Genomic DNA, 22,841 nt, shown 5'->3' on the forward strand with positions numbered 1-22,841 from the left:
CCCAGAGCAGAGCCCGGTCATGTATCAAGGGATCCATTCCCAGTAAGCTGTGTACCTGCCGCCAGGAGTTCCGCATGGCTCTGATCATGGGATTGATTGGCCGAGGTAGGGTATGTCCGGCACTGTAGAGCACATTAATTCCTGGTAGGGAGCGCAACAGTGTTTGTTCCACCACCACCCACAGCGGCGGGTCTTGGACTCCCGGGTGAAGGAAAACTAGTTGTAAGCGGTGTAATGCAAGGGCGTAATGTTCCACCGAGGGGAGTCCCAGCCCGCCGGACTCGCGACGGGCAAGTAATTTAGCCCTGGGTAGCCGGGGATGTATCGGCCCCCAAACAAAGGCTCGGATGCAACGGTCCGTCTCTCTAAGGAGAGTCAAGGGGATCTGTGGAGGCAACATGCCGAGAACATATAGGAACCTTGGCAGGGTCACCATGCCTGGCTCTACCCCACGTAGAGAGGCCCAGAAGTGCCCATTTGTCAAAGTCCCTTTTCATACTGGCAAGCAGCGGATCTAGGTTGTCAGCCACCATATTCTCCAATCCTCTATTGATGTAGATGCCCAGATATTGAAGATGTGACTGCTTCCACTTGACCGGGAAGCCCTGCATGGATGCACTTACTATCACAGGGATAGAGGCAGCACTTTGCTCTTATCCTAGTTGATCTTGTAACCCGAGAGAGACTCAAAGTCAGCTAAGATGGTTCGGAGCACCGGCAGGGACTTAGTTGGGTCTGTGAGAGTTAGTAAGATATCGTCTGCATATAGGTAAATGGTGGAGCTACCACCAGGAATGGGTACTCAAGTAATGAGGCTTGATCTGCGGATCACTGCCACTAAGGGTTCTACAGCCACAGAAACAGTAACAGCGACCGGGGCAGCTCTGACGGGTACCCCTCCTGATGGAGAAGACGTTGGATAGTAACCCACCGCAATTTACCTGTGCTGTTGGCGAGCCATATAACAGGCGTACCTTATTAATAAAGCTGGTCCCGAGTCCAAACCTTTTAGAGTTTCAAAAAGGTACCACCATTCTATTCGATCAAATGCCTCCTCAGCATCCAGGGAGAGGGCAAGGGCCTCCTCCAGAGTGTCCCGTGTCATCCAGAGTGCGTGGAGCATGGCACGTAAATGGTTCCTAGAAGAACGGCCGGGGACGAAATCCACGTGCATATGGTGAATGAGAGATGGAATTACCTTTTTGAGGCGTGCCGCTAAAATTCCTGCCAGTATTTTGATGTCTCTGTTGAGAAGGCAGACGGGACAGTAACTGCCGCAAAGGAGGGGATCCTTACCTGGTTTGGGTAGGACTACTATGAAAGCTTTGTTGGGTGGGTGGGAGAGGGTGTAAGGAACCTGATTGGTCCGCCCAGCGAAAGGCCTCTCATAGGGTTCCCACTGTATCTGCTCCCGTCCATTTATGGAATTCTGCCGAAAACCCATCCTCCCCAGGGGCCTTTGGCTATTGATTGTTCGATCTCTTCTTTGCTGATATCCCCTTCCAAAAGAGTCCTGCCTGCCTCCGAGAGGCTAGGTATATTCACCTTCTCAAAGAAGGTGGCCAGCTTATCATGGTCTTCCACAGTTTCAGGTGTATAGAGGGTCTGATAAAGACGACCAAACTTGTCTGCTATCGCTTGGGGGGGTGTGACAAACGTGCCATCAGGGCCATGTAAGGCCGGAATGGCCATCGTTGCCTCCCTTGGGTGGAGTTGAGCATCCAATAATCGTCCCGCCTTCTCTCCATGCTCATAGTGATGGCCTTTCAACCGCTGTAACACGTATTCTGCTTGTGAGGTGAAGAGAGCATTAAGCTTCATTTTGGCCTGTTCCAGGCGACGTCGGGTGGAGGGGCAGTGGGAGGGGGTTAAGGTGTATTCACGGGTAGTCTGAGCTATGCAATCTTCCAGAGCCTGCTGCCTGTAACGCCTCTGGGCATTGGCAATGGCAGCGTCCCTCATGAGTTGTCCCCTTATCGTCCCCTTCGCCACAGCCCACAGCAATTGGGGGGAGGAGACCGAGCCCTTGTTGTTGAGTAAATAAGTGGTAACGTGGGATCGGAGTTGTTCCTTCCCCCTCGGCGTCCGGGATCTAGAAGTCTGAAGACGCCATGGCTTACGCCCTGGAGACGCCAACCCCAGCTCCAGGGCCAATAAAACCAGGGAGTGGTCAGCAAATGCGGCCAGTAAAATCCGGTGGGTGATGAGGAAATAATCCAGTCTGGATTGGGTCCCGTGAACTGGTGATACAAAAGTGTATTCACATTCTGATGGATGGGAGAGGCGCCAATGATCCATCAGACCATGATCCGAGAGGACATCTCCAAAGAGAGCCCGGTCAGAGTTGTTGCCTACATCAAGGCCATCCGTCCGATCTAGGATGGCGTCTCGTGCTAGGTTCCAATCTCCACCTACTAAGTACTGGGAAGCTCCAATCTCCATCAGTAACCAATTTAGGGAGAGGAAGAAAAGGCGTTTGGAGCCCATGGGAGCGTAAATGGAGCCAACACAGACCGTGATAGCGCCCACTTTAAGCTTGGCGAGGACGTAACGTCCCTCAGGGTCAGACCACGTTTTGAGGAGTCTGAACTGTAAGGATCAACGGATTAGAGTCGCTACCCCGCCTTTTCTCCACAAGCCCTGTGCCTCACAATGTACGGACGGAGCTCTGCAAGAGCACCTTCCCCACCCAATCTCTGTGCAGTTTCTCCGATTCTGAGGGAGAAAGATGTGTTTCTTGTAGAAGAGCGATGTCTGCCTTTTTGGACCCCAGGTAGGATACAACTTTTTGTCTTTTGATATAATGCGTCATGCCATGAACGTTCCACGAAAGGACCATCAGCGGAACTGTCGCCCCCATGATGAGACCTAGTCTATCAGGTCTCGGTGAACGTTTGGTCCCCTTTACTCTAGCACTCCAAAAGAAGAGGCACTATGGTAGTGACAATCCCAGGGTGAGGGGGCAATAGGGGGAGTGGAGGGGGCTGTGGAGGGGACCCTCGGTCAGTGAAAAGGAGAGGGGCAAGTGGGTCAGTCAAAGAGACAAAGACAGAGAGACAGGAAAGAGTACGTGAGGGAAATAGGATATGGACAGGCTAACTCTGAATATATTAGAATAGGATAGGGAGGAGTGAAGAGGGAGGCTAGGGAGAGAAGATGTGGAATGCAGAGTAAAAATTGGAGGATACAAAAAATGAGACACGGAGCCGGGGTCTATAGGAACCTAGGTAAATACCTTGCTACTGTGAGCCCTGTTGATCTGCGTGTAGGAACCTGCATGGCCCATGCGCCGAACGAACATAGAGGGGAAGAGAAGCCCGGAGGGGCTAGCGACAAGCAGCCAGTGGTGGTCAATACAAGGCGGGATGTTCGGAGCATTTCAGGGGGGCACAGGGGAAGCGTAGTGTGTCCGGGGGGCAGAAGGGAGATTGGAGAGGGAATCAGGGGTAGTTCCGGGATGAGTGGGTCCCAGCAAGTCGCGGGTATGAAGAGAAAGGGTGGCTGTCGCCCCAGAGCCGATAGCACCGGAGAGAAACTATGAGGTCTCTGTGTCTATACATCTAGCCAGCCCGGGGAGCATCCCTGAAGGGGGAGGGAGGGGCGTAACTTCGAGCCGGTCAGCCTATGGGGTACGGTAAGTAGGTATTTTGGGGGCCCAGGGTGTGGAAGATGGAAGGAAACACAGGGGGCGGCCCAGGGACCACCCAAGAGTAATGGACAATTGCACAGTGGGTGCATGAAGTGGGGTCATACGAGCTCCTGGGTTGGACTCCGTGGTATGTTCTCCAGTGTACTATGGCCGCTAAGAGTGTCGGACAGGCATGACGGGTGGGGGAGCCTCAGAGGAAAGGATGGAGCCAATAGGCAGGTCCATACCCAACGATTTAAACCAAACAACGATTTCAACACATGACATCTCGGAAAGTGCTGTGAACAGTCTGACCGAGGCAATTTACAACCAGAAACACATGAGGTAGAGAGCATTCGCTATACCCCCAGAGCCCTGCACAAGGCTAGGTTCCAGAAATGGTGGAGTACGCCCTGTGAGCCAGGTGTCATAACAGCCATATACGCAAGGGTAAACAATATCAACAGTAGCAGTAAGAGTGATAACAACAGTGCCAGCAACTCTCACCATAACAGAAGTAGATATACATGGGGGGGATGGGCGGGGTACTTAGCTGTCCAATGGGAAAGTACTTGCTCTGGACTATTGGACGAAAGATCCCTCCTTCTTCAGAAGTTCATCACTGCAGTCATTCCGTAGGAGGTATCGGTTTCAAGTGGGATCAGGATTTGTCTCTGCCTTGATTCCGGATAAGAGCGGTCACAGCCTGGAGAGCATGTTCCTGTGATTTCAGTGAGCGATCATAGGTCCTTCCCCTCTTTTGCAAAGCAACATGGTGGTGAGGAGCAGGAACGGAGGGAGATTCTCCCAGGACAGGGGAGCCTGATCTCGGGTGAGCAGAGGTGTGGTCCATGGATTGCATAGTAAGGTCGTCCAAAAAAGAGCTAAGGTCTGCAGGTTTGAGGAAGTCTCTTGATTTACCATCCTGGGTGATCCACATACGAGCAGGCTCAAAAAGACCGAATTAATGTCTAGTTTCCTTAGTTGTGGTCGTAGGGCCAAAAATGCTTTCCGCTTCTCGTTTGTTGCTCTAGAGAAGTCCACGGCCATCTGTATTTCGTGACCCTCTAGGGAGTAAGGGCCTTGAGTTCTGGCCGCAGAGATGACTTGGGGGGACCTGCTCATTGCAGAGGAAGCATGCGATGATGGGACGAGGCTGCCCAGAGGTAGCTTTGTGTAAAGGACCAATTCTGTGAGTCCTTTGAAACTCCAACGGCGGGGAGAAAATTAGGCCTGTGAGTTTGGGGAGGAAGTTTATAAGAAAGGCCTTGACATCCGAGTCTTCCTTGTGTTCCGGTATGCCAAAAAAATGGACATTGTCCCTCTGGCTCCTGTCCTCCAAATCTGTGATCTTCGCCCGCAGGAACTGCATCGCCATGTCCTGTACTGGCAGTGTCGCAATGTGGTGCTCTATGGTCATAAGGCATTGATCTAGGAACGTTACCGTCACTTGGAAACAAGCTATGTCTGCCCGTATGGAGGTGGAGGCCCTAGAGAGGTCAGAGATCTTCAGGTCCATTGCCTCTAAGCATTGTCTCACCGCAGTAATTTCTTGAAGTATGCGCTCAGTGGCATCGGTCGAGTTGGGGGTCGGCTGGTGGAGTTGTGGAGCAAGGAGGGATTGTCTGCGCTGCCATAGGTTTAGGTAGCGCAATAGCTGCTGAGAACAGCAATTGGTGGGAGTGTTTACCTGAACATTTCCCGCTTGGCATCGCCACCCGAAGAGGAGGGGTCCATGTAGGGGCTTTGGGATATCGTTGTGACTACAGGGATACGGTGCAGCTGTGCGGAGGCCGTAGGTGTCCCCTCCTGGTGGAAAATCCAGCACAAGGACCCCTCAATGTGCTCTGGAGAGTAGGCCTGGTGACAAAACGATTCCAGCAGCAATTGGTCTATGTAGCCTGATCTACTCACAGGAGTGGTTGGCTAAATGTATCCCACTGGTACCAGTAAGCCGGTTGGTTCCCAGGCGTGGCCAATGCCCCTGCCGTGGCTTGTCGTGATCAGGCCCCACCACGATATATGGCTCCAGCCCTGACCGTGCGTGGTGCACCTCCTCGGCGCAAAGCGGGCCTGCTGCAGGTGTAGTTCCGATCATACTGGCAAGGATGCTTTCCCAAGTACATGAGTCAGGGCGTGCCTCCGGAAGATCGGGGGCAGGATCCAGCCCCATAACGACACCACGTATGAGCTATCTGTCACTTCCCAAGAGGGAACCCTCTCCTTTCGGGTCCCACTGTTCCAGGGGGCAACCGGCTGCAGATTACATACAGCCTATGGGTCCAAGTGTAGCTGGGGGAGGGGAATCCACGCAGCTGAGGCGGTAGGTAGCAGGAGGGCACCCCCACTCATGCGCTGGGGACTCCACGTGGCCTGGTGCTGAAAGTATCCTCTGGTGGGTTTAGGGTATCGGCCGCCTATAAACTGGAGCGTAGAGCCTTCCCAAGGGCAGGGAAGAAAAATTCAGGCAGCTTCTTCCCGTCTCTCCCTCAGACCCCACGAGGCGAGTCCCCCGGGAGCTCGGGGGAGCCTCAGCTGGGCCTCGGGGGTTCGGCAATCGTGGGCGGGTCCAAACTGAAAACACGCGGCTGGGTGCGATCCGCCCCAGCCGCCTCAACCACCACGCATTTCCTTCCACACGAGGGAGTAATCCAGGCCGTGGCTCCTTGCGCGTCGTAGGGCTGCGGTGCTACTGAAGCCCCTCCTCAGTCTGTAGGTAAAGGACGGACCCACCGGGCACCCGCCGCCTGTACAGGTGAGCAGCGCACAGCAGGGGGAAGCACCCCTGGTGATCGGCAGCCCCTCCGTGCCCCCAGGCTCAATTCGGCACGCGGAGCTCACGGTTCAGGAGGCCATTTCCTTTGGTGGCCAGACCACGCCCTCTGATCCAGAAGTCTTAGTCGGGTCAGCTCAACGTGCCCTCTGTTTCCTAGGGAACACTATTCGCGCAATTTCAAGTGAGCTACGTCGATCCATCCTTATCAAGATGGACCCTAAACTCGCTGATCTCGCCTCCTCAGAGTCAGCACCCTTAGTTCAAGTGTTGCTCTTTGGCTCCCCTTCCTAAAAGAGCTTTCAAAATTTGCTGCTACTTACGCAAACCTTGACAAAGCACAGAACTCTATCAAAAAGGTCCTCCGTCCACTTTTTTGCGGGCCAGATGCTTTAGAGGACGAGTCTTTGGCCGTAACTTCAACCAAGGTCCTCAACAAGGCTTTTATCATCAAAGCAGGTAAGGATACCAGGACCCCAACTCCTTTTCCTCTACCTTCTACCCCTCCCATCCACAGACAGGCCAGAGCAGATTCCAAAGAGGAAGATCTAGAGGGAGCCAGTACTCCGACCAGAACTCAGGTGAGCCTAATTTCCGCTCCAAAAAATAACTTTGGGGGTGGGACAGGGTTGTTCCTTCACAATTAGCACAAAATAACTCAAGATGCTTGGCATTTGGAAACAGTTCAGCAGGAGTTTTACAATTCCCCATCCTGACTTGCCCCTCCTCCTGTGATGTATTTTCCTCTATGCGATCAGGGGCTCATCTCCGCAGAGGTTCAGATCTCTTACTTATAGGACCCATAATAGAGACATTTCCCCACCCTTTGGGTTTCCTCAGCCCAATTTTCTTAGTAGGCAAGAAGGGTGGAGGCTCCCGCCTGGTTCTTACCCAAAAGGAATTCAATGGGTGGATCATTTATCACCCCTTCAAGATAGGGGGCATCCATTTTCTAAGGGACATCATTTGAGAAGGGGACTGGATGGTTCCTATAGACTTGAAAGATGCCTATTTGACCATTCCTATCTTTGCACCTCATCAACAATTTCTTCAGTTTCTTTGGAAAGGACAATGCTTTGAGTACAAAGTTCTTCCTTTTGGCCTGTCATTGGTTCCTTTGTGCTTCACAAAAGTGATGCACCCTGTAGCAGAATATCGTCGAGCCAGGGGTGTTCGTCTGATAATTTATCTTGAGACATCATCATCATGGCTCAATGTCCCTGGTTAGTTCTCATCCACCTGGACGATCTCTCTTCTCCAGGATCTGGGCTTCATTGTGAACAGTCAGAGGTCAGTTTAACTCCTTCTTAGCTAATGGAGTTCCTGGGGTTTCAAGTGGACTCAATTCTGACCCAATCGATTCTTCCCCCTCTGAAGATTTTTCAACATCAAGAGAGAATATTCGATCGATGTTGCAAAAACAGACTGTATCCTTGAGGGCGATTGCCCTTGTGGTGGGTCTGTTACCTTTGTCGATTCAAGCCATATTTCCAGGGCCTCTTCATTGCAGGGCTCTTCAGTGCCTAAAGATGTCCCACCTCCAGAAAGGTCTCAGCCACTCAGAACAGATTCCCCTATCTGGGAGGCACAAACAGAGATGCACTGGTGGCTGGAGCATATGGAAGCCTGGAACGCCAGGGTGATATTTGGTTCTTCCCTGGTGATCGAGTTTGATATCAGCTGTTGGGGAACTCGATGGGGCCCGGTATCCATGGAGGGGGGTCGCTGGTCCAAAACAGAACTGAACCTTTACATCAATTGCTTGGAGCTCCTAGCAGGCTCCTTTGCGATACAAAGTATCTGGCCGATCGAGATAGATTGTTGGATACTCCTTCGGATGGACACCATCTCCACAGTGAGATATGTTCACAAACTGGGCAGGATGAAGTCTTGTATTCTGGAAGAGATAGACAAAGATGTTGGCACTTTTGTCTCCAACATCGAAAACCGGTTGTGGAGGAGTATCTTCTGGGTCAGAATAATTTGGTGGCAGATTGGCAATCTTGCCACCTACAGGATTACAGTGATTGGCAATTGCACCCAAATGTCTTTCGTGCTCGCTAAGTACAGTGTGACCCTTTCTCAATAGATTTCTTTGCCTCCCATCTCAACCGTCAACTAGAAAGGATTTTCAGTTGGTGCCTAATCCTGGAAGCTGTAGCGACTGAAGCGTTCAATCAGGACTGTTCTCCGTTTCGGGGTAATGCCTTTCCTTCATTCATGATGATACCCAGGGTCTTGGCGCAGCTCCGTCATCAGGGAGCGGTACCGATTCTAGTGACTCCTTTTGGTGAACACACGCTTGGTTACTGGTGGTCCTGGAAATGAGCTGCGCTCCCCCAATCCTGATCCCGTATTGGTGGAATCTGCTTTTAGATCCGGTGGGCCTTCCTCATCCTCTGATCTTATTGGAACGCCTCTCTCTTGTGGCATGGAAAATTTCAGGGAGAGATGGAGTCACCCAGGCCTTCCGCAGGTCATTTGCCAGTGGATGGTAAACCTGTGGGTGAGCTTCCCATTGTTTGTAAACTCTTGAAAGGCATCCGGATGTCCAGTCCTCCACGTCCTAAATATTCAACCCTCTAGGAGATGTGAGTGTGGTTTAGCGTTTTTTGGAAGCCTGACCTGCAAACAAATATTTGCCTAGAAAGCAGCTTTCAGCTAATCTTACCATGCTTTTGGGCTTGATTTCATGTAAGCGGATATCAGATGTAAGTGCGCTGGACTTAGTGGGTAGATTGTTTCCCCAGAAGGAGTGCCATTCTGCATTACTCGCCATACTAAATGTAATGCCGGTCGGTATCTTATCCCAGTTTTGCTGATAATCCTAAACTTTGTGTCGTGCAGTGCTTGAAAGCATATGAGGTGAGTATGGCAGAATTTTGTTCTGCTATGGGGGTCAATTTTTAATTTCCTTGCAGAAACCGTTCCATCCTGTCACATCAGCTACTCTAGCTAGATGGATGTGATGGCTCTTGAACAAGGCATGTATTGATATTTCTAAATGTGGCGCCCATTCTGCAAGAGGGACTATGGTGTCTAAGTCTATTTCTTTAGGTTCACGTTTGGAGGACATCTTAAAAGCATCTGACTGGTCGTCTGAATCTACGTTTAAGTTATTTTATTTCAAAACCATTGTTGACTTTGCATCAGTTATGGTGGGTCAGCTTTAAACAAGCTTAATCAGAGCCTCCGGTCCTGTCAGAGAATAAAAAATGTTCAACCATTCATGTCAAGAAATGTTCAATTCTATTAAGGACACGGAGGCGAGGATTATCCCACCCGCACATTTGGTTGTATGTGTTGCTTGAAAAGATTTTTCAATTTTTCAATTTCTCATGCTGCTGTGTTTAGATTGTTAACGTTAAGGTTGCATTTTTGGTGCTATCCCTCCCTGGTGATAATGTGTGAATATGTTTTTACTGGTTTGGGTCAGTTTTTATGGCTTTGCCCTTGTTTCTTCCTTAGAAAATGGCGACAAATGATTAATGAAAACGACAAATGATTCTAACTCGCATCGTGGGATAATGCATCTGAGAGTTGTGTTCCTGCGTTGGAGCTTGTCAGAAACCTTCCGGAAGGCGAAACTGTGCAGAACTCTTCAGAGACCCTGTTCAGAAGTCACTGTTTTGATGGACTAGCAAGTTTTATGTCTCTTAGTTATTCTTGCCTTACAGGGTTGGGACTGTTAATTGTTTTTTGTTTTGTGCAAAGAAGGTGGATATGGTAATGTGTCTGGCAAGTTATTTAGGGCTGGTTCTCTATGGTTGGTCAGATGATACTTTGATTGATGTGCTATGCAGTGTTAGTTTAACCGCTTCTAATTGACTGCTGAGAAAATAAAAGTGAAGAAAGAAACATAATCCTCTCTTCCGTGCGCTTAATAGAACTAAAAAATCCTTGATGCCAATGCTTTAATTTTTGTATCCAGTGACCCTGCTTTATAAACACGTGCGTTAAAAAACACCAAACACACGCAGAGCGCGCCCTGGAGCCAGCGGGACATTAACAAGGTGAGAAACACGCCCAGGACGTGACGTACTAACGCGTCATGCCACGTGACGAGAATAAACTTCCTCTAAAAAAAATAAAAAAAGGCGCTCTACTGCTACTGCGCACGTCAAGTGGAGAAGTGACCTAGCTGTGAGCATGCGTCTTCGGGTTGATTATTTCCGCGCAGGCGCAGACTTGGGATCACTATTGCACGGATGCGCATTAGCTCCATCGCCCTTCCGCCCTCCCCTTCTCACTATTTTGTACTGTGTTGAGTCCGTTGTGAGCCAGTATTTTGAATATTTTTCGAGCAGTTGTTCAGGGAGGAGTCTTGTACAGTTAATCAGTTTAAGGCACTTGCCTAGTGTGCCCTCCGTCACGTTTACTGAGGGCTGTATTTTTACGTGAGGCTTTTTATCGTTGTTTTTGAGCGGGGACGTCGGTGGCGTTTTGTTATTATTGGAATTGTGCAGGGAGGAGTCTTCTTCAGAGGCAGCCTCTGCGCAGTTACAGAGCTCATTATTACTGAGGGACCGAGGGGCGGTTCAGTGTCCAGTCACCTCTGGTTATTGAGAGGACTCAGGTGGAGGCCTCTGCTGCTGAGCTATAACACCTTCTTGTGGTATTCATAGGGGGCCCAATAGAAATTTGGACCTCTGTGGTGTCCCTCTTCAGTCTCTGCTCAGTGATAACTCGAACTCTACGTTTTCAGCTGTGTAGTTGCAGTAAAGTGCAGGAAGACATGTCCCACCAGGAGCCAAGCAATGTAAGTAATACATGGTATAACACAGTTGTTTCTATTTCCTGGGCCTAAGTTGCCGCTCGGATGCTGCACTGGAATGTTAAGTGTGGGCTGTTGGAGAGAGGTGGGATCTGCAGGCTGAGCACAGAAGCCCTTGCTCTGGCGGGTGTCCTTTGGATCAGATTATATCACAAAGGTGTGCAATTTTATAAAATATCTACTTGCATAATGAACTCAGGAATCCACCTATCCGTTTTCATGTCATGCACTTCTGTGGCAAGTTATAGTACCCTCTCTGATTATGCCCATATTATATAAGGGTCTGCATTCTAGGAGGGCTCAAGTGTTCCCACGTTTCTGCAACTGTGCATGCAGGGTCTGAAAGTCGGTTATAAGTTGTAGGTCCAGAGCTGCAATGCCCTGTGAGATTACAAAAGCCCACTAACTTGCATGTTGAAGGCTATTCACCAAGTCTGTTCCAATATATTCCCATACTAGAAAAGGTTGTAAGTATGTTTGTGGCAAGGCCAGACGGATAACTTTTTCCAGGGTGGGAAAAAACAAGGGGGAGGGGGTGTAAGGAAGGCTCGAAAAATCTACTCAACCACTTGCTATGGCGAGTCATAAAGGATCAGCTTGACCTATTTTTAGGACTTATTCGCCCCTTCTGGCAAGTTTGCACAACAGGTGTTCTGTACAGTCAGAAGGTGGAGGAACAATAAAAGACTCTTTTAAATCTTGTTCTTCTATGTCATACATCAAAAGTCAGTTTTTCTTACAATTAATTTTCCTTCTGACTGCAGAGTTCCAGGATTTTGTAAGGTGAACTGCCTGACCTGCTGTTTAGAGTGTGAAATATACAGCTATATATAGGGTGTCAGGTTTTTCCTAACACAACATTTAAATGACTAAGTCAACTGTACAAACGTTTCAAAATATATTTCAGTAGCTTTGAAAGCCCATTTTTTGTATTTCTGTCTGATGAAATGTTTTCTGAAACCCAGTTTTCACAGATTGTTAATACACTATATTGTTTTGTCAGTAAAGCTGCAAGTTAGTGGAAACGTTTTTGGACATTTCTTGGAAATTTACTGTCACATCATGGTTTAGCAATATATTAAAAGTGAGTGTTTAAACAAACTGAGAAACACTCGTGTCCTGATGGCAATGCTATTAGTAAACTAAAAGCAAGCTATGGGTCATGTGTCCCCTGTATGTGGGCTAGATTCTTGTGATACATGCAGCAAGACTTAGTCTACTTAATGAAACAAGTTTTTTTGTACTACAGAAATGTTGAGCTCACATATGTGAAGGTGTATTCATATGTAAGAATGAAGAAAAAGACGACTCTAAACTATTTGCCTACGATCACGCAATTTGAGACCCATTTACGGGTCAAGTATATTACAGTTAGCTCAAGTATATTATTCAAGTTACTCAACCTGCAGGTCTAATAACATTTTTCTGAATTTTTTTTCGACTGGGGGCGGGGGAGATAGGTAAAAGTTTACTTAAAATTGCTGCTGAGACATTTGCATAAACAAATAGAACATAGTGTGTGCGTAATTCACCTTAAAGTCTGTTGTTGCTGAAAGAAGAGTTTTTTTTGTTACACAACTCGATACAACCTCAGAAGCATGCAAGGCTGAATGGTGGATCTGCTGGCATTCAAACCTGTGACCGTGTATTTTTGTTTATGCAGAAACAATTCCAACAGTTTGATAGAAGTATGCACAACAGTTTAGCAAAATGTTTTTTTCAAGTTGCTTTTTCTATGTGTTTATTTTATTTTGATTGCTAAAAATCACAATTTTCCTTTACGGCTTCTGTAGGTAATTCAGGGTCAATTAAGTGGCCTTAAATTGTTACATTTTTCAAACAAGTATACTCATTTCTGTACTGGTATCACAGACAGTAATGCAAGGTGATCTCAAAGGTCACTGCAATTACTTGTGCACTGTTCCCATTAGTAAAGACTTTGTAGATTTGAGTCATGTATAGTATGAACCATTTACACATGTAAATAGAACTCTTGATTTGCTGGTAGAAAATCCTTAGTGCAAATTATCAACCAAAGGTTTTGGGCTACATGAGGTCGGGCCTACTTGTCCAACGGACAAAGTAAAAATGAACACTGGTTGCCTTTGACACCAAACAATATGTCATGGTTGTTGGGTGATAGGAATTCCACACCCCTGCATCATATGTAGTTATTGCCTTTTGATTATACATGGAACTAAAACATTATGAAGAATCCTACATCACTTGTTGAGTCATGCCTCTTGACTGGAAAGGTGTAGGAAAGTACCATCTTGCCTGGCTTCTTACCCCCATATTTCACTGTATATATGTTGTTTTAGTGTATGTGTCACTGGGACCCTGCCAGCCAGGGCCCCAGTGCTCATAAGTGTGCCCTGTATGTGTTCCCTGTGTGATGACTGTCTCACTGAGGCTCTGCTAACCAGAACCTCAGTGGTTATGCTCTCTCTGCTTTCCAAATTGTCACTAACAGGCTAGTGACCAATTTCACCAATTCCCATTGGCATACTGGAACACCCTTATAATTCCCTAGTATATGGTACTGAGGTACCCAGGGTATTGGGGTTCCAGGAGATCCCTATGGGCTGCAGCATTTCTTTTGCCACCCATAGGGAGCTCTGACAATTCTTACACAGGTCTGCCACTGCAGCCTGAGTGAAATAACGTCCACGTTATTTCACAGCCATTTACCACTGCACTTAAGTAACTTATACGTCACCTATATGTCTAACCTTCACCTGGTGAAGGTTGGGTGCTAAGTTACTTAGTGTGTGGGCACCCTGGCACTAGCCAAGGTGCCCCCACATCGTTCAGGGCAAATTCCCCAGACTTTGTGAGTGCGGGGACACCATTTCACGCGTGCACTATACATAGGTCACTACCTATGTATAGCGTCACAATGGTAACTCCGAACATGGCCATGTAACATGCCTATGATCATGGAATTGTCACCCCAATGCCATTCTGGCATTGGGGAGACAATTCCATGATCCCCCGAGTCTCTAGCACAGACCCGGGTACTGCCAAACTGCTTTTCCCGGGGTTTCGCTGCGGCTGCTGCCAACCCCTCAGACAGGTTTCTGCCGTCCGGTGGTCCAGCCAGGCCTGGCCCAGGAAGGCAGAACAAAGGACTTTCTCAGAGAGTGGGTGTTACACCCTCTCCATTTGGAAAAATGTGTCAGGGCTGGGGAGGAGTAGCCTCCCCCAGCCTCTGGAAATGCTTTGATGGGCACAGATGGTGCCCATCTCTGCATAAACCAGTCTACACCGGTTCAGGGATCCCCCAGCCCTGCTCTGGCGCGAAACTGGACAAAGGAAAGGGGAGTGACCACTCCCCTGACCTGCACCTCCCAGGGGAGGTGCCCAGAGCTCCTCCAGCGTGCCCCAGACCTCTGCCATCTTGGAAACAGAGGTGTTGCTGGCACACTGGACTGCTCTGGGTGGCCAGGGCCAGCAGGTGACGTCAGAGACTCCTTCTGATAGGCTCTTACCTGTGTTACTAGCCTATCCTCCTTCCTGGGTAGCCAAACCTCCTTTTCTGGCTATTTAGGGTCTCTGCTTTGGGGAATTCTTCAGATACCGAATGCAGAGGAACTCTGGTGAGCTTGTGCAATTCTCTCTTCACCTTCTGCCAAAGGATCAACCGCTGACTGCTCAGGACACCTGCAAAACCGCAACAAAGTAGCAAAGAAGACTACTGCAACCTTGTATCGCTTCATCCTGCCGGCTTTCTCGCCTGTTTCCTGGTGGTGCATGCTCTGGGGGTAGCCTGCCTCCTTCTTGCACCAGGAGCTCTGAAGAAATCTGACGGGCTCCCCACAAGGAGGAGCACTGAACCGTAGTGTTCTGATAGTTGAAGGTGGAAACTAACTATCTAGGGAAATAAGTGCTATCATTCGAGCACCTAAACCCAGTGGAGAGAACAAAAGGCTAAAGGATAAAATTGGTAAAGCAGCCCTACATATATCATCATTTTAATCAATAGTCAGGGATGGAACCAAGATTAAAACAAGAGAAAGTAATATAATGAGTATCAATGCTCAATTACTTTCGGTGAGAAATCAACTCGGAGAAAAAACCTACTAGGAATCCTCCTTAAACAAGGTCAACATGTTTCGCGTCGTGTGGTCCCTGTGGATCCAATGACGCTTCATCAGGACCAAAATGTTAATACGCTCTTCTATATATATATGCGGTTCGACGTCCCGGAGGGTAGGTCCAGAGTTTGGACCTTCGGCACGCGCACAGATAGCCGAGTCTTGGGGACGTACTTACCAAGGAGCCTGTTCCCGACTCAGGGGTGGGCGACCTGACTGTGACTTAACCTATTACTCTACTATGTAAGCGAATCGACTTTGTGAGTATTATTTTTGTTTGATTGGAGAAGAGCGTATTAACATTTTGGTCCTGATGAAGCGTCATTGGATCCACAGGGACCACACGACGCGAAACATGTTGACCTTGTTTAAGGAGGATTCCTAGTAGGTTTTTTCTCTGAGTTGATTTCTCACCGAACGTAATTGAGCATTGATACTCATTATATTACTTTCTCTTGTTTTTAATCTTGGTTCCATCCCTGACTATTGATTAAAATGATGATATATGTAGGGCTGCTTTACCAATTTTATCCTTTAGCCTTTTGTTCTCTCCACTGGGTTTAGGTGCTCGAATGATAGCACTTATTTCCCTAGATAGTTAGTTTCCACCTTCAACTATCAGAACACTACGGTTCAGTGCTCCTCCTTGTGGGGAGCCCGTCAGGTATTGCACTGCCGGCCTGGCGAGGAGCATTACCCAGTGATGATGCCAGACATCTATTATGATGCTTGAGGGTCTTTGCTCCTGATATTTCAGGTCACTCTACTCTTTCTTTTTCTTTCTCTTTTCTGTATGGAACAGTGTACTTGAGTTGTATTGCATTACTACAGGGAGAGTGTACACTGGACCAATCAATCTCCCGGTCCCTCCCCCCTTTGTACATTATACGCTCTGAAGAAATCTCCAGTGAGTCGACGGAATCTTCCCCCTGCAACCGCAGGCAACAAAAGACTGCATCACCGGTCCTCTGGGTCCCCTCTCAGCACGACGAGCGTGGTCCCTGGAACTCAGCAACTCTGCCCAAGTGACTCCCACAGTCCAGTGACTCTTCAGTCCAAGGTTGGTGGAGGTAAGTCCTTGCCTCCCCACGCTAGACTGCATTGCTGGGTACCGCATGATTTGCAGCTGCTCCGGCTCCTGTGCACTCTTCCAGGATTTCCTTCGTGCACAGCCAAGCCTGGGTCCCGACACTCTAACCTGCAGTGCACAACCTTCTGAGTTGTCCTCCGGCGTCGTGGGACTCCCTTTTCTGACTTCGAGTGGACTCCGGTTCACTCCTCTTCCAAGTGCCTGTTCCGGTACTTCTGCGGGTGCTGCCTGCTTCTGTGAGGGCTCCTCCTCATCCAAGTGGCGACATCCTGGTCCCTCCTGGGCCAAAGCAGCATCCAAAAACCCTAACCGCGACCCTTGCAGCTAGCAAGGCTTGTTTGCGGTCTTTCTGCGTGGGAACACCTCTGCAAGCTTCTTCACGACGTGGGACATCCATCCTCCAAAGGGGAAGTTCCTAGTCCTCTTCGTTCTTGCAGAACACCAAGCTTCCTCCACCCGGTGGCAGCTTCCTTGCACCCTCAGCTGGCATTTCCTGGGCATCTGCCCTCTCTCAACATTGTCGCGACTCTTGGACTTGGTCCCCTTGTTTCACATGTACTCAGGTCCGGAAATCCACTGTTGTTGCTTTGCTGGTGTTGGTCTTCCTTGCAGAATCCCCCTATCACGACTTCTGTGCTCTCTGGGGGTTATAGGTGCACTTTACACCTACTTTTCAGGGTCTTGGGGTGGGCTATTTTTCTAACCCTCACTGTTTTCTTACAGTCCCAGCGACCCTCTACAAGCTCATAGGTTTGGGGTCCATTCGTGGTTCGCATTCCACTTTTGGAGTATATGGTTTGTGTTGCCCCGGTACCTATGTGCTCCTATTGCAATCTACTGTAACTTTACATTGCTTGCATTACTTCCTTTTGCTATTACTGCATATTTTTGGTATTGTGTACATATATCTTGTGTATATTTGGCATCCTCATACTGAGGGTACTCACTGAGATACTTTTGGCATATTGTCATAAAAATAAAGTACCTTTATTTTTAGTATATCTGTGTATTGTGTTTTCTTATGATATTGTGCATATGACACCAGTGGTATAGTAGGAGCTTTGCATGTCTCCTAGTTCAGCCTAAGCTGCTCTGCTATAGCTACCTTCTATCAGCCTAAGCTGCTAGAAACACCTCTTCTACACTAATAAGGGATAACTGGACCTGGTACAGAGTGTAAGTAACCCTTGGTACCCACTACAAGCCAGGCCAGCCTCCTACAAAAGGTACCTAAATTATACCACAGGTGACAAGTTTGGAAAGACCACGTGTGCACAGAAGATGGAGGAAGTACCTCATCTGATGAAAAAGAACACTGAAACTATAGATGCTAGCATACCACCAGTGTCTTTATAACCAGACAGCCTCAATTAATTTCATGTTTAAAAAGGAAAAAAAAAAATCTGTAGTCCCTTAAGGAGCACAAGAATAAACCAGCAATGAAGAGCATGCATTACAGTGCGCAAGGAGGCCCTCGAGAAAAAAGCTAGTGCATATAGGAACTCCTGGTTCTTGAAGAAACTTGTGAAGATTAACATTATCAGATTGTTTGTTGTGAGTAGAATGCACTGCACCTCAGCAAGAATTAAGCTTTGTGTGAAGCTCTAATGGAGTCGCCGCAGAAAGGGAGTGAACATTAACTTTGAAGTGAAGTGAAAGCGTGTACTTGGATCGATACTAAGTACATGGGATCGTTTTGAAGCAGTTGAAAGGATATTTATATATACTTCCAGTATACTTCCACGAGTGAGTGATGTGTTTTAAAGGCGTGCAAAGACCAATTAAGTCTGTGGAAGTTTTTCACCCTGTTTTATAATTCATGTTAAAGTACATGGTAAAAACATGGACTAGAGTGGGTTTGTGAGCATGGATTGAATCTAACGAAGGCATGATTTATAAAAAGTTTTCATTCTGTTGAAATGAGTAGCTGGACCTCCTAGTGAGTAAGTTACAGATTCCAAGCTATGGCACCCTCCCTGTATATTAGGGATACGTTGAATGAATGAGGTTTGTACAGCAGGATGGGATGGTATAGGTTTGTCTCTTACAGAATATTCTGGTACGGCTCCAAAATTAACAGAGATAAGTGCTGGAGGTAAGCAGCACAGTGCTTCTGTCAGGAAGAAGTTTCCCATTGCAGTAAGTGTGTCTTTTGCAGGAGTTATATGTAAGAAAGTTAGTGACTTTTGAGTTTACTGTTTGACTTTTCTTTTCAGCCTGTTGCCTCACATCCACTAAAAGTCAGTACATAGTTTATTTTTGGGGTTCACTTCTTGGTTTCTGGTATTGGAAAATGATGAACTGCAACCTTTTGTGACAAATACTATTTTATGACTGGTCTGTTTTTGGCTAACTGAAGAATCCTCTCAGCTGTGTATCGGTCAATAGATGCCGGTGGTTAAAGAAATAACTTTGCTGAATGTTGGACTGTGTTTTAATATGTGTATAATAACACAAATGGTCATTGTATTCATTCTAAATTATATAGATTGTGAATTTCTTAGCATGGTAATGATGTGTACCATGAATGGGCATATGAGGGTATTTAATGCTGGTGATGTTAGCTGGGGAATGAGTATTTCTCAAATCAGTGGTTCCTAGCCATATTCAATAAGAATTCACACAATCGTAATAATAGACTATTGTAGGCGTTAGCAGGAGAATGAAAGTACCCAATATTGTTGTGCAAATAACAAGGCAATGGGCATATGAGAAAGGAATGAGAGTACCCAATATTGTTGTGCAAATAAGGCAATGGGTGTGATCCATATTGTGCAGATGAGAGGCGATGAGAGTACCCAGTATTGTGCAAATAACATGCAATGGGAGGGTTGCCCTTTTTGTGCATATGATATTACCGTTTAATATCGGTGATGCGTTAGTAGGGGAATGTGTCAGAGTCACCAGATCCTCTGGGTTTGCGCACGTTCCCAACACGTCCTCTAATGAACAGCTCCAAGACTCTGATAGACAATTCACAGAGACTGTGAGAGTTCAAGAGGGGAAGAGGGGATTAGGAAGGGTACTGCTGGGAAGGAGACCTTTAATGGGAAAAAAGGTTAGAACACACAATATAACCTGAAGTAAATATTAATAAACATAGTCTTTCTGAAAATATGAGCAATCTTGAATTGCAGTTTTAAAAATGAACAGATTTTGTGATGATCAGATACCTGTAACGGAATCAAGATTAATTCAAATAAAACTTTTCTTATTCAAGCATGAATTAGAATAACAAGAATATGCATAATAGGAGCATATAATATTGCATCTAGAACTTCTGATCCTATATATATTTTCCTTGAAATGTTTTCAACACAGATTACACTCTTAAAACACTAGAGAAGAAATATTTTTCAATGGGTTCAATAGTTCAAGAAATATTTCCCATACTTATCAACTTGAATTGTACCAAGCAATTATCCTGGAATGGTAATATGCAGTTCACAACATAAATAAACTCTAGTAAAAAATTGCATGTCCTGCTGACTCGAATGCCACCATGCAAAGTCAAGAAATGGTTGCACAATAAATAGCAACAGGTTTTGAAATTATCTTAAATTGAATTATACATCGTACCACTTCAAAACCTTCTTTTAAATGTCAATAAATAGTAACACACAATGTATCACAAGCTTTTAAAGCTTCATAAACGAACCGCGCCTCTTGCCGATTCGTGATCAATCATGTATGTGTCAATAAATGCCAGCGCACAATGCAACTCAAGATTTCAAAGCTTTTCAAACGAATCGCGCCTCCTGCTGATTCATAAATATCCACGTGTATGTCAATAAACACTGGCGCGCAATGTAACACAGTTTTTCCTTTTTAAAGCTTTTCAGTCAAATCGCGCATCCTGTCGATTTGTAAACCTCAACGCGTATGTCCATAAACGCTGGCGCGCAATGTAACATGAGTTTCAAAACTATAAACGAATCGCGCTTCTTGCCGATTTCATAAACATCCATGTACACACTTTAACAAAAATACTCGAGTGCACTTTTTATAACCTTAAAACAAATTGTTGACATAAAAAAAACGATCAGATCTTAGAATGAGATAATTCTAGATAAAATAAACGGTATTGAGAATAAACCCAAACTACCGTCTTACCACCCAGGAACAATATGCACCAATGAAGATTTCAAAGCAGAACTGGGAGATCAAAAGGGCCACTGGAACTGAAGTTCTGGAAATAGCTGCTCTTCTGCACTGGAACCTCTGAATAGTGAGCCCTGGGAGTTGTGCTGACTTTCCTTATATAGAGTTTTGGCCCAGCCCAGAACCACGCCCAGGCATGTTGCAGGGAAAGTCTCTGGAAGGCCCTGGAAAGAGGCCACACCCTAACCCACTCTGAAAACCTGTAGCAATACCTTGCAAAGAAACAGTATTTGTAAACATATTAAGAATAAGTGTTTAGGATTGAACTCTGCAATGCAAAAGGGTAAAATACAACATATCAGCACAATGCATGAATCATGTTATTTTGAAAGTGATGTGTTTTTGCATTTTTTGACGCCAATAGAGCGCGTACTGTTCTGGTGTTGACAGAATGAGAAAACCCAATATTATTGTGCATTTGATAGCGGAATGGGAGTACTCATATTTTGCACATGAGAGGAGAGTCAGAGTACCTGATGTTGTGCACAAGAGAGGAGACTGAGAGTAAACCATTTTGCTGCTCTCTTAGTAGGACAATGAGAGTAGCTGATGTTGTGCATATAGCAGGGGAATGGGATTACCCTTGATTATTCTTATTGTAAGGGGAGTTGGAGTACTCTGTGTTCTGCACAATAAGTCCTTGCTCTGTTGGGATGTTCTACGTACTTTTATTTATATTTAACCACCGACTCCATCTTGACCTCTGACTCCATTTTGTGCTTAGCTTAGCTTCATACGCTGTCACATTTGTGGCGCAGGTATTTTTCCACACCCAGTTTAACGTGTTTGCTCTTTTCCCACTAGGGAAGGGATCATAACATGGGGGGATGAAGCCATGATAAGCCTATACAAGACTGAGAATGTTTATGGTAGAGAAGGGTACAGCTCGGTCCTGAAAATACACCTTGGGATCTGGTTCTGGTTCTGGATCTGGTTAGCGTGTTTCTTCAACACTGACCTAGAACGGCCAGCGCTTGAATTTCACAACTTACTTGACAGGAGGGGGTTTCTAGAAACTTCCCCTTAAGTTTGTTGCAATGACTGTGCAGTTGGATGATCCAGGGCAAGAAGAACTGAAGTCTAAAACAGTTATGGAGCTTAGAAACCTAATAGCGCATGTGTTTCCTGATTTAATTTGCCTCACCCATTTGAGGATGTAGCACTGATGTATTTAAAAAATGTTGTCTTTAGGCCTGGCTGTTTCTGTACTGTTCCATGCCTCTGGTCTGCAGCTTGATGACATGTAATCTTGTTCTGCACTCCCTTGAGGTTCATTGCCCCATTCTAGTATTTGTTCAATAAAATATACATAAGAGAATATAATATAACTGCAAATAGCAGGCTGTTCAAACTATCTCCATGCGGTAGAACAAGTTGTTTCAAAGCTGACCTCCAATCTTTCCATTGGTTATCTGTGACCAAATAATAAAATTGAATCTTTCCTATACAGTGCTAAGAGCAGATTTTAGATTCTGGATTCTGCTGGGCATCTTTCCCTCGAGGTGTAATAACAATATACCTCTAACTGAAAAGTAAGTCTTCCCACACCCCCTTCCCACCCCCCCATCACACACACACACACACACACACACACACACACAAAAAAAATGCTTGAAATGCAGGTGGTACCCTTCACCCCTTCATACTATCAGCCCATTGATTTCGCACGTCTCGCACAAATGCCCTGTGGGCAAGGTGTGGCATAGGTCATTAGTACATGATGCCACAAGAGAAACACAGACCCTGGGCAGCCGTTTGTGATGCCCCCACAAAATGGCTCTACCCTCTTCTTTCTTTCATTTTTGCTTCTGTCTCCAATGAATGAATAGTGAATCACAGTGGCATGTCTGTGACATACCATAAATAAATTTAAAGAGATATGAGGATTATCATCTGGTGTGATTTTGCTCTGCCAAAAAGAGTTCCTTTGTGGTTTCTTGGTAGCTAGATTTTGATGGTAAGAATACAACTCTGTTCTGCATTTTTGATGAATGCAAATCTGTGTTCATCTGGAACCATATAGAATCTTCACATATGACTTTTGTGAAGCTGGAGAGGAGAAAACCCTGTGTTGTTTGAACACATTACGTTCCATATCATGATTAACTAATGTTCATTTTCTGACAATGGCATTAATGTTTAATTACTGTCTTCCTTCCAGGGACTGGTCACATTCCAGGATGTTGTTGCTGGTTTCTCACAAGTGGAGTTTGAGCTTTTACAGAACTGGCAGTCAGATCTTTACGCAAGTCTGATGCAGGAAATTCACCAAGTCTTCCTCTCACTCGGTAAATTCACTTTGTAACTTATAAAATTTG

The 22,841-nt window shown here is 46.4% G+C and overlaps 1 protein-coding gene across 3 annotated transcripts in view; it reads left to right on the forward strand.

The window, feature by feature from the left end:
• Positions 1-10,533: 10,533 nt before the first annotated feature.
• Positions 10,534-22,841, forward strand: part of LOC138248866 (zinc finger protein 25-like) — a 135,966-nt gene continuing 123,658 nt past the window's right edge. Inside the window, exons 1-2 of one of the 3 annotated variants that reach the window (XM_069202827.1) lie at positions 10,534-11,160; positions 22,685-22,811. In XM_069202827.1, coding sequence (XP_069058928.1) covers positions 11,137-11,160; positions 22,685-22,811 — 151 coding nt within the window. In that variant the 5' untranslated portion in view covers positions 10,534-11,136. Of the gene's footprint in view, positions 11,161-22,684; positions 22,812-22,841 lie in introns of those variants that run through there. The other 2 variants (XM_069202826.1, XM_069202828.1) reach the window with 2 other exon arrangements.

The sequence above is a fragment of the Pleurodeles waltl genome, chromosome 8, assembly GCF_031143425.1.
Source record: "Pleurodeles waltl isolate 20211129_DDA chromosome 8, aPleWal1.hap1.20221129, whole genome shotgun sequence".
In the NCBI taxonomy this organism is placed as follows: Eukaryota; Metazoa; Chordata; class Amphibia; order Caudata; family Salamandridae; genus Pleurodeles; species Pleurodeles waltl.